Genomic DNA, 12028 nt, shown 5'->3' on the forward strand with positions numbered 1-12028 from the left:
CATGCATGTGTTGCAAAAACCTAAACGGAAAGGTGGTTGGTCCGTCATCCATGATGCACAGAGTGTAGAGCACTTACTTACACTCTTACCATGGCGGTGTTGACAAGTCGCCACATCCACAAGAGGTCATCACCCTTCATAGGCTCCACTTTCCCTTCGTCGCTCAACACGTATGGAGTGATGGTGACGCTGTCAGTCATTTTTTGGATAAGCATGAAGTCACTGATTCATACTAAAAATCTTTCCCACTAGCCTCGTTTATATATGTGTACATAGCCCTACGAGTTTTGGAAGTCGCTCTGTAAAAATTCATGTACATAGGAGTGATTTTGCCAAGCTTGAATGTTGATGTTTGGGTTGTTCAAGACTCCAAAATATGGTTTCTAATAATTATTTTCAGCCGTGCTGTATAGCTTGTGAATCGGACTTGTACATCATGAGTTATGAGCATCCGAAGTGGGCGGTCTCAACTTAGAAGGTGATTGTGGGTGCATGCAAGAAGGGCAACATAGAGAGAGAGAGACATTAGGTTGGATGATGATATCAAACTTTTGCAGGACTTATATGCATATTGGAGTAGGTACGATGGAGTTATGTATGTCAAATGCGGAATTTAACAAGTTGATGATGGTATTTTGGAGCTCTACTAGCCGAAAGCTTAATGGCATGTGTGCTAATTCAGTGGACAAGTTCACCGGGTCGAAAATTGTGATGGTCGTGGCGGTCATCTCTTTAATCAAGGGAGATCTCGGCACCCGAAGTCGTCTATGTGTAGCCGCTTATGCTGTTTTGCGTCCATGATGGCCTTGGCACAAGAGCATGATTTCTTGTGTTAAGGTATGTGGAGCTATGCACGAATGATCGGCCACAGGTTGCTTCTCGTGGGGAAGCAGCCCAAGTCATAGAGCTTGATAAAAAAGAAATTTTGCAAGGTGGTGGCATGCATGGGAAGAGCGCCATCTACATGGGAGAAGGAGGCCGCGTGCCTGTAAAACGAGCAGGGCCGAGAGTGGAAAGAGGAAGTCAAGTGGCAGTTGAGCTCAGATGTGAGCAATAGGGGCGCCATCTGTGGGGTGTCAAGGCTGTATGAGAAGGGGAGCATGGTGAGATGCCATTTCCAGTAGGTAGGGAGAGAGCAGGGTGGCCAAGTGAAACACGACATATAGGGTCGTTGGACCTGATAGTTATTATAACGTGGAGAAAGGGGCGACCTAAGGGCGCTGCAGGAGGGAGAGAAAGCGCCACAGGGCAGGAAACAGATGGCGCTATTGCAGCCAGCTAGGCCGTCAACAAGGGAGGTCCGCCTTGCGATGTGCTGGCTTGGAGCAATGGAGAAGAGTCCCGGCTGGCCGAGCTGCTGAAGATTGTGGGTTGTGCAGGATAATCAAGAAAGAGGGGAGAGCACCTCTGATTGCAAGAAACGAGGGAGGCTCCCTACACATAGAGGGGATGATGGGCTAGGCTAAGGAAGACCGGAGGACCTGAAGATGGCGGATGGCCAGTGGATGACGGTGCGCTATATGCACAGAATGCGCCGCCAAGGGGTGGCCATAGGAGGAGGGGCCGGAGGGCCATTTCCATGAGCAAAAAAGAAGGCTGGTAGTTGTGGTGGCTCAATGTATAGAGCGGGTCGGATAGGCAAAGGCCGCCGGTTATACGGGTTGCCAATAGCCGAGGAAGGGTACCAGGTTGCACCAATGCACGCAGTTGACAGTAGTCATGATTGTATCAGAGTTCTTTTTTTGCTATGCATAAGGGACCTTGCGGTTTGGTTGAATTATTTGGTATATGGCTACCATCTTCTCGTCCACTCATCTCGTCTCGTGCATAGCACCGGTGGTAGCATTGGCTCCGGATCTTTTTTTGTGTGTGTGCAGAGAGAGATGTTGGGCGAGCTTACTATGTGTTTGCAGATTTGATGAGTGTGTTATGCATTAGCAGTTATGGTTTTGTGTTGTCAAGCCAATTATGCTTGGAGTTTATAAGTGATTGTGTGTAGCTGAGAAAGCTCTAAAGTAAGCTATGCAGTGAAAGTTTACAGAAAGCGAGTGTGTGTGTGTGTATCTGTGTGGTTAGGGGTGCCGGTTAATCCCTCGTCTATAGAGAGGCAAGTCTGGAGTGTGCTGGGTTTGTTCCCCCTTCTCCCTTTCCATGAGTGGTGCCCCACTGAGGATCTACCGATTGCTCCTCGATGAAGTTTTAAAGCCTGAACATGATGCATGATATTGAATTTGTGCTTTGCTGGAAAAGAAGAGGTTGGAGATTGGTTTACCGATCTAGAGCTATATCTATTGCAGATGAGAATTTCTGGAGATGAAGCCAAATTGAAGGCACTACCATTGGTTTTGCAAGGACAAGCCAAAGCTTGGTTTGAGGGATTGAAGGTTGCAGATCCGCAGTGCTGAGCGAGATTCAAAAGCAGTTTCTTGAAGCTTTTTAGAAGCGGGATTCTCCATCTGACTTGGGTGAACAATTGAGCAAGCTGAAGTAGGATGTAAGTGAAGATTTTGTTTTGTTTTTGGATAAACTTGAGTCTATTTGGGAGAGACTAGCTGCTGCTACATGTGTGCGAAATGGAGATCATTTCAAGCGAGAGCAATTTCTAGCCTTCTTTCATCCACCAATCAAGGAGAAGGTCGAGTGTGATGGTGCAGAGGACTATGCGTAAATGGTTTGCTTGGCGAGGGTAAAGAGCAGGAAAGCAAAGAGGAAGCTGGAGATGGGCTTGTTAAAGCGTGCAATTTATGGGTATAGCTCGACAACGGAGCTTTATCATGTTCCAAGAGGAAGGTCAAGAGTCAAAGAGGTAGCTGCTTTGCCATTGGTAATCCATTTTGGTCATTCATTTCAATTTGTACCTCCAATTTGGTGTACTGCTGTACAAGAGTCTATTAGCCTGGCCAGCAAGGATACGGTCCTAGCCAAAGTGTGCATGCATGAAGAAGAAAATAAAGATGTGAAAATCTCACAGAACAAGCTGGAGATTGTTGGAAAAGCGATGGTCGAAGCTGTGCAGGAAGAAGCTAGCCAGGGGGTTGGGCAACCTTGCCCTACCAATTGTGTTGAAGAGAGGCAATGCATTCCAGAAGGTGTGGACGATGTCAACATACTAGAGAGCAAGGCAAAGGGGATCGAGCAATCTGATTTGCTCTCACATGAAGTGATAGAAGATGTAGCATCAACGGATATGGTGGAAGAAGATTGGCATGGTGAATCAGGTATGGAGTGTATGCCATTCGAAGGAACTACAATAGAGGGTATGCTTGCGAGGCAGGGAGGCTTGGTTCTCCAAGAAGAAGCGCCATTGGAAGACAAGTTGCCAAAGGTTTGTGCCATGCTGTTGGTTGTCATGTTTTTGACGGTTGCTTTACAAGCAGTTTTGCACCGTTTGCAAAGCTTTTTGGATGCAGAATATGGTATAGAGAACCCTCTAGCAGGTAAGAGCATAATGATGTATGGTGCAGATGCTTTGGAGGTGGGTGAACACACTCATTTTGTATACCAAGAAGGCTTGTGAATCTAGGTTGTTCAAGGTTTATGGTGCGGACATCTACATGCATGGTTGGCTTACAGATTTGCACGTGCAAAGCAGGGATGGTTTGTATATGTTTTACAGTGGCTGGTAATGCTCAAAACCATCAGTTTGACCCAGGAGGGGCCTACACTACGCTTGGGAAAGCTCGATGCTTTCCATTTGATATGGGGGAATCCTACAGGCACATAAAATATCTCTCTCTATCTATCTACTGCCTATGTACATACTAAGTATCAGTTTTCTAATATGCAATCATCTCTTATCTAAATAATGCTATGGTTGAGCATGAATGTTCAGCGAGGGGGTGGGTAATGATGGTGCACCCAATTTGTGTCGACATAGGGACAAGCCGGCAGCAGGTGCATGACATTAGGCTGGATGATGATATCGGACTTTGGTAGGACTTATATGCATATTGGAGCAGGTACGGTGGAGATATGTATGTCAAATGCGGATATTTACAGGTTGATGGTGGTTTTTTGGAGCTCCACTAGCCGAAAGCTTAACGGTGTGTGTGTTAATCCGGTGGACAAGCTCACCGGGATAAAAAATTGTGATGGTCATGGCGGTCGTCGCTTTAATCAAGGGAGATCTCGGCACTCGAAGTCGTCTATGTGTAGCCGCTTATGCTGTTTTACGGCCATGATGGTCTTGGCACATGAGCATGAGTTTTTGTGTTAAGGTATGCAGAGAAATGCATGAATGATCGGCCACGAGTTGCTTCTCGTGGGGAAGCGGCCCAAGTCAAAGAGCTGGATAAAAAAAGAAATTTTGCAAGATGGTGGGCATGCAGGGAAAAAGCGCCATCTACATGGGAGAAGGAGGCCACGTGCCTCTAAGCAAGCAGGGCCAAGAGTGGAAAGAGGAGGGCAAGTGGAAATTGACCTCGGATGTGAGCAATAGGGGCGCCATCTGTGGGGTGTCAATGCTGTACGAGAAAGGGAGCATGGTGAGATGCCATTTACAATAGGCAGGGAGAGCGCAGGGCAGCCAAGTGGAACACGGCATAGAGGGCCGTCAAACTTGCTAGTTATTATAACATGGAGAAAGGGGTGACCTAAGGGTGCTGCAGGAGGGAGAGAGAGCGCTAGAGGGCAAGAAACAGATGGCGCTATTGCATCCAGCTGTGCTGGCTTGGAGCAATGGAGAAGAGTTTGGGCTAGCTGAGGTGCTGAAGATTGCGGGTTGCGCAGGCTAATCAAGACAGAGGGGAGAGCACCTCTGATTGCAAGAAATGAGGGAGGCCCCCCACACACAGAGGGGATGGTGGGCTAGGCTAAGGAAGACCTGGGGACTTGAAGATGGCAGATGGCCAGTGGATGACGGTGCACTATATTGAGAGAATGTGCCGCCAAGGGGTGGTATTAGGAGGAGGGGGTCGGATGTGAAGCAGGGGAAGGCTTCCAATTATATGGGTTGCCAATAGCCGAGGAAGGGTACCAGGCTGCACCAATGCACGTAGTTGACAGTAGTCATGATTATATCAAAGTTATTTTTTTGCTATGCATAAGTGAGCTTGCGGTTTGGTTGAATTATTAGGTATTTGGCTACCATCTTCTCCTCTACTTGTCTCTTCTCCTGCATAGCACCCGTGGTAGCATTGGCTCCGGGTCTTTTTGTGTGTGTGTGCAGAGAGAGAGGGAGAGAGATGTTGGGCGAGCTTACTATGTACTTGAAATTTTTATGAGTGTGCTATGCATTAGCAGTTATGGTTGTGTGTTGTCGAGCCAATTATGCTTGGATTTTATAAGTGATTGTGTGTGTCGAGAAAGCTTGAAAGTAAGCTATGCAGTGAAAGTTTGCAGAAAGCGAGTGTGTGTGTGTGTGGATCTATGTGGTTAGGGGTGCGGGTTAATCCCTGGGCTATAGAGAGGAAAGTTTGGAGTGTGCTGGGTTTGTTCCCCCTTCCCCCTTTCCACAGTGTGTTACAGTGCGTCATTCGGTGACCGGAGCAACAAGGTATGCCTCGGGGAAAATTGTTCAAGAAGTCCTATCATGCTTTGGGAGAAGCTGGGAATTTTTGGGGAAGATGGGAAGCTTGGGAAGATTTTCCAAGTGGGAATGGAGTAATCCCACATGGGGGGGAGAAAGTGAAAATTGGAGGGTATAAGGGGGGAAGTGAGTACTCCCAAAGGTTGTATCAAAGGAGCTAATGGAGCTCACTTGCCTAGCCCATGAGGGCTTGTGGACTTTGGGGGAGAAAAGGGCACCCAGTTTGAGTTTCATCTACCTAGACAGCCGCCTAGCCATTATTTTGGTCCCCGGACACTTGCCCCCACCCCATTCCTTGGTCAAATGGTCACCGACAACTCATTTTTCACCCAAAAATGGTCAAAATTGGACCAATTAAAAGGTTCCCAAGGAGAGAACCATGTCAGCTAAGAGGAGAAAGAAAATAATTTGGGATAAGAGCCAAAAAGATCCCCTTTTTAATAGCTGTAATTCTCTGCACACCCTTTTTGCTAACACAGACTAGCTTTTTTGGAGCTCTTGAGAGATACCCCAACTTCAAAAGCTTGTAACTCTCTCGTCTGTTTTCCGAATCAAGCATATGGATACTCTACGGAGGTCTACATGACATCAGATTCATCTTTATGGTCTCAATTTTTAGCAATTTTAATCATGGTTGGGTTAGGGCTATTTCCCACCCGACTTTACAGGCGTTCGACACAGGTGTTTTCCGCAACTTTATGGTGTTTCCTTCCGACGGTGTGGTGTGTGCAAGGCTATAGAGGTTCTTGATTTCGTTCCTGTTTACATGCTAGCAGCATTTTGGTTCCCTCCCTAAGCAGCAAGTGCTCCTATGCTCCAATTCCTGTGAAATATGTCTATTCTGCAGGGCAGTGAATGTAAAATGGATGTGGGTCCTTATGGACAACCGCCTATGTATGTGCAAATTGTGGACAACACTTTAGGTGGTCGTATAATTGAATTACAGCCTTTGCAAGGTCGTGAGGTTTTGTGAATCCAAGCACTGGGGGTCGGGTTTCCCAGTGTGAGGTGGATTAGGTACTGATGTGATCCATCGACATCCCTTGAGTTTTTGACGTCACATGTAAGTGTTTCTGTGGCAATCAAACATGGCAAACGAGATCCCACAGTTTCATGGATTTCCTAATGAAAATGAAAAGATGTTTATTGAAAAGTTGGAAGTAAATTGCTTACTGTGCAATATACTAGACCAAACTATATTGTTGCACCTTTTGCAATATAGTTTACAGGATGAGGCAAAAGTTTGGTTACACAATTTTGACGAGTTGATGCAGGCGCAAAATCCAGGGGTGGTTTTGGACTACAATCATGTGAAGCAAGATTTCCTGGCACAATACCAATCCATCAAAGTACCTGATAAATTTTGGAATGAAATTATGGGGTACACTCAGAGGGCTAATCAAAGTGTTGATGATTTTGTCATGTAGTTCACCCGTTTATGGGATAAATGGGCCCGGGCTTTGGGAAACGAAATCGCTCCATCCATGTTAAAGAAGGAACGTATTGTGGAAAACCTAAAAGAAAGTTTGAAGTTCAAAGTTGAGCTGAAAATGCCCGCTACCTTCGAGGAGGCAGTCGCCATTTGCAGAGAGAAAGAATGGAAAGCTTAAAGGATTAATGAATATGGGAAAGCGGTCTCTGAGAAAAATAATGGTAGCCAAAAGGAGGAAAATCAGGCAGAAGCTGGAGGCCAACCTGTTTAAAGGGCTGCTAATACCGAACAATTGAAACAAAATATACAAGACATGATGACCATGATGCAAGAATGACAACTTAGTGTGCTTGGTGGTGGAGGTGGTCGTGGTTGTCGATGTGGTAGAGGGATGTCTCAGGCATGTGAAGCTCATCCTAATGTTAATGTGGATTGCGGGCAATTTACATCTAGCTTGTCTTCAAACGATCTTATGTCTATAGATTGCATATCGGATTGCACATTGTCTTCACATTGGTTACTAGATTCAGATGCTACTTTCCATGTCACGTCGCATCGTGAGTGGTTTAGCACGTTTTCTAGTGGGAGACTTGGTTGTGTGCACATGGTTGATGGTGTTGTGTATGACATTGAGGGTACAGGAGACGTATGTTTGTCCTTGCCCAATGGTATGAGATTTACCCTGCGTCATGTGCGTTATGTGCCAGATCTGAGACGGGATTTGATCTCAGTCAGCAGGCAGTTACGGGATAGTGGATGTCGGGTATCGCTGCTTGAGCGATCTTTTGCGTTGCATTTGGGTTCGCTAGTGATTGCGAGAGGTGCCAGGAGTGGTACACGTTACCCATTGCATGTGGATCACGCGAGAGACGGTGTTGTCTATGTGATCATGTAGCCAGGTAGAGAGCGAGAGAGCAGGCGAGTCTCTTTTGCTTGTGGGTTGCAGGATGCTTTGCATGGAGTGCAGAGTAGTGAGATCGTTGTGTACACAGTTGGGGCACGACTTGAGCAGTCACACACAGAGGTGACAGAGTCAGACATGCATGCTTTGCTAGTGACTGAGCAAAGTAGAGAGTCAGTTGTGCGAGATACTTCTATGCAGGATAGACAGGTAGAGCGGTCTTGCTCTAGTGAGTCACGACAAGAGGACGTTGTGCAAGAGTCTATGCATACGGAGTTAGAGCATGAGAGCTCTAGTGAGTCACAATAGATTGAGTGGTCATGTTTGCAGTGGATGATTGCAGAGGAGACTCAGATGTCAGCGATTATGCAGTCATTCCTTTCTATGCTCGACAGTGAGCATGGGGATATAGTTGTGCAGGATATGTCTTCCAATAGACACCTAGAGCAGCTGGTTTGCTATGAGGTTGCACGACAGGTTGATGCATCTTTTGTGGACAGTCAGGAGATGCATGTGGCTGACACGCCTTGTCAGTCAGGGATGCCTATAGCCAGGGATATATATGTTGATGCATGCTCCGTAGAGCTAGCAGGGCCCACTAGCATTGCATCGGCATTCGGTGGTCTCATGTATGAGATGCTGATCTTGAGACCGGATATCGCAGCTGTAGTGGGAGCATTTGCAGTTGGGGTTGTCAGTCGTTTGTTGACTGATGATGGCATAGTGCACGAGGGAGATATGCAGGTATTGATACATACTTGCAGTACGTGTGCAGTACGTCTGGTGGTGTATGGACTTACACGGGAGCAGGACAGCCGGATGCACACGATCACAACCAGCCAGTGGGCATCGGTTGAGAGTGGTTTTCTCTCACCTTTTGTAGTCTTTAGACTAGGTTCCCTTGCTTAAAGGCACAGTCGCCTTTAAGTGGGAGGTTGTTGGGGTATAGGCGTCTGTGCCTTGCCCGCCCGCCCAGAGTCTGGGCGCCCACTGACTTGTATACCTTATACATAGCATAATTGTATAGGGGGCTGCTCACTCTTTTGTGTCTCCCCACCCATATCTGTGTGTCGTGTGTCTCCTTCTCTCTCTCACTCTCCGTCTGTGGTGCTCCCCGATCCCCTTCAGTTCCAGGCCACTCCAGGTCAGCTTTAGCAGCTAGGGGGCGCCTTTTGTCCTTGTGGGAGTCTTGGGAGAGTTTCCAAGCTTGAAACTAAGTGTGAGAGCCAGTTAACCAAGCCAACTGGACACTTGGTGGGTAGGCAACCGGACTTGCCATGCTTAACTGGAGTAGCTCCCATATGAAAATAGCAAGCACGTTCGATGTTCAGCTTGACAAGGCCTATTTAAAGGTGTGCTCACACACACACACACACACACACACACACACACACAAACACACACACATGCTCACACACATACCCAATACACACACACACACACCTTGGGGAGGTGCTGTCTGTACACACACAGTTTTTGAAGGAGAAGCAAGGAGGGAGGTGCTGCCGAAATTCTCATCTTGAGGATTCATTGGATCAGAAAATCAAGAGGATTCTCAGCCCCTAATCACGGTAATCATGGTTTTTTCTGCTTTTCTTAATTCTCATCATTATTCTCCAAATTCCTCGTTTACTATGCCTACTTTTAGCTATAATTCCCAACAACTGCTCTCTAAGTTTACATAGCGATAGTCCATTACATAATCAACATTCAATTAGCTAATTTATGTAGCCATTCATCATTATTAATCAATGATTAATACATGATTAGGAAATATTCTTTCACTAAGCAGCATAGTTAATAAATTGTCAGCCGGCCGGAAATAATGTAGATTTGATGAAATTCATTCTTTTACCATTCAATAGTATTGTAATTAAATTAGACTCAATCTTCTCTCACATTAAGATATGATTAAGGCTAAAATTAAACCGTCATTAGGCCAATAAGAAGAGAATTTTCTATCACACATGCCTGCGGTAATTCTGCATCTTCAAATTGCACTAGGAAAGTGATTGAGCTTGCTTACTTCATCTCTCTTGTAAATCAATTAGTGAAATTCTGAATTGCTTAATCATCTAAGCCAAGTGATTAACTTAGAGCTAGTTCCCATAAGGGCAAGTAAAGAGCTACCCATAAAATTGCTAGGTCTCGAAGGAAAAATCAAATCTCTTGCATAAGGTGGATTCATTAATGATTCTAATATGCCAACTGGTTTGTTATGATGCTCTTGGACTTTAGCTCTTTTTCAAGTTTATCATTTAAAGTAGTGAGTAAAATGGCCCCGGTTAAGAGAACTCGCTTCGGTGGTGCCCACAACCGCGAGGCAGGAACAAGCAATGGAAAGGGAAAGGGAAAAGCTCCCATGTACGAACAAATATCGGCCATCTCACGGGCCATTGACGAAGAAATGAAAGAGGTAGGTCATAATTTTATTCAAGTCGTTTGAATTAACATTGCACACGTTCAGTTAGGAATGAACATATCCCCAAAACATGTTGGAGAAATCCGACGAAAACCTCGGCACTGAACTCATTTGTACATTAAAGTCTAAAGTAGGAAAGAAATGATTGATGGGTATGCTGTTTGCAATAGAAAAGAATGTCTCCTAGGAAAAATTTAGCTCGACATGTTCATTTTATTTCCGATGTTGAATCAGTCCTGACCCCCCTACTGATCACACAGGGGGCAAAGTTCCTGGTTAAGGACTCTTGAATCCACGTGCTGCTGGTTAAGCAGTGGATACCCACGACTGTTGGTTAAGCGGTGAAAATGTCCATGTCGTGCTTTCTATGCGGTGGACATACCTAGTTGTATGGGCAGCTAGGCGACAACGGGAGGAGTAAACTCTCGTTGGAGGGGGGATGTTGTACCTCCAGAACATTGGAATTTTAATGAATAAGTTTGAGTAGAATTTTTACTAGAACTCTATCTTGGTGCCGCTTTGCAATACTGATTGAAGGGCTGTCTTAACGAACCTTGTGAATCGGAATCTAATCAAGGAACTTTTATGTTGAACAATTTTTGTGGTAGTAATTAGGACACACAAGGAAGTGTGAGTGTGGGGGTGGAAAGTGGGGCTTGGCTCAGGTTTCTAATGCCTATGAGAAGGGTGGTCCCGATTGGTCGGGAACTCTTTGTCCGCATAGTGTTTAAATTGATACTAGTAATACTCATTGCCCCTAGAGTGGTGAAGTCTCAAGTGTACGTGCCTCTGAAACATGGGGAAAAAGGCACTCGGTGTTTCTCTCCTCTTAGAAGGTGGGTCTTAGGATCGCTAGATAGGTTAAGTACGCTTCCCCTGCGAGGTGGACCTAGATCTCATTGCTAGTAGGCTCGAACTCGACTCACTTTGTGATGAGAGATCGTCCGCTGGCTGAAACCTGAACCACTTTGTTTGCTTCCGCTATAGATCTAGTTACCACCAGGTTCACTATCAGATCCGGGTTGATACGACGGGGTGGGGACCTCACACCTTGTATCAGAGCTTTAGGTTTACGAACTGGAAAATGATGTTGTTTGAAAATTTTGAAAAAATAAGGAATAGTAGGATAGCTCGTACACAAAGCTTGAGCATGATGTGTCCTAGAATAATGACATTAGATTTGTCTAGTGGATTGTCTCCTGAGTGATGTTAATGAGTTTTACTCGTTGAGCTGGTTGGGATTCTGTGGGTTCCACATGATGTTTTTTGAGAAGTTGTTGGTGCAACTAGTGCTGCGGGCAGGTAGCCTGTTGATGCACATAAAGTTATAATTATAGATCAAAGCTCTCGAGTAAAGTTTTTACCATTATTTATCGAACAATTTTGGATGTATTCAATGGAATTAAAACTAATGGTGGAATGGTTAAATCCTTTGTGATAGATGTACAGTTAAAATAGGCTAGTTAAGCCCAAAAGTTAAATTTCTTCTTGAGTATGGAAAGCCTAGGTTCATTTGAGAAGAGTGCTATAGTAATGAGTTTTACACCATTGGATAGGCACCGCTTGCTACTCTCTACTCGGCAGCGCAAGAGAAGAAGCTCCTCCTTAAACAAGCCCAGCCTCCACTCTTTAAGGGCGAGGGGGCAAATGTGGAGAGAGATGCGAAAGTGTGGATGGAAGCAATCGACGATTACTTCGAAGCTGCGGGAACCCAACCCGTGAATCAAACCATGCTTGCGATGTTCC

At 45.6% G+C, this 12028-nt stretch overlaps 1 protein-coding gene across 1 annotated transcript; it reads left to right on the forward strand.

Moving 5' to 3' along the window:
* The first annotated feature begins 1149 nt into the window (after positions 1-1149).
* Positions 1150-3710, forward strand: LOC147449043 (uncharacterized). Its single transcript, XM_086522513.1, has one exon. The coding sequence runs from the start codon at positions 2669-2671 to the stop codon at positions 3515-3517; it is 849 nt and encodes a 282-aa protein (XP_086378639.1). The 5' UTR covers positions 1150-2668; the 3' UTR covers positions 3518-3710.
* The last annotated feature ends 8318 nt before the right edge of the window (positions 3711-12028 follow it).

The sequence above is a fragment of the Adiantum capillus-veneris genome, chromosome 10, assembly GCF_014529385.1.
Source record: "Adiantum capillus-veneris isolate H3 chromosome 10, ASM1452938v2, whole genome shotgun sequence".
NCBI lineage: Eukaryota > Viridiplantae > Streptophyta > Polypodiopsida > Polypodiales > Pteridaceae > Adiantum > Adiantum capillus-veneris.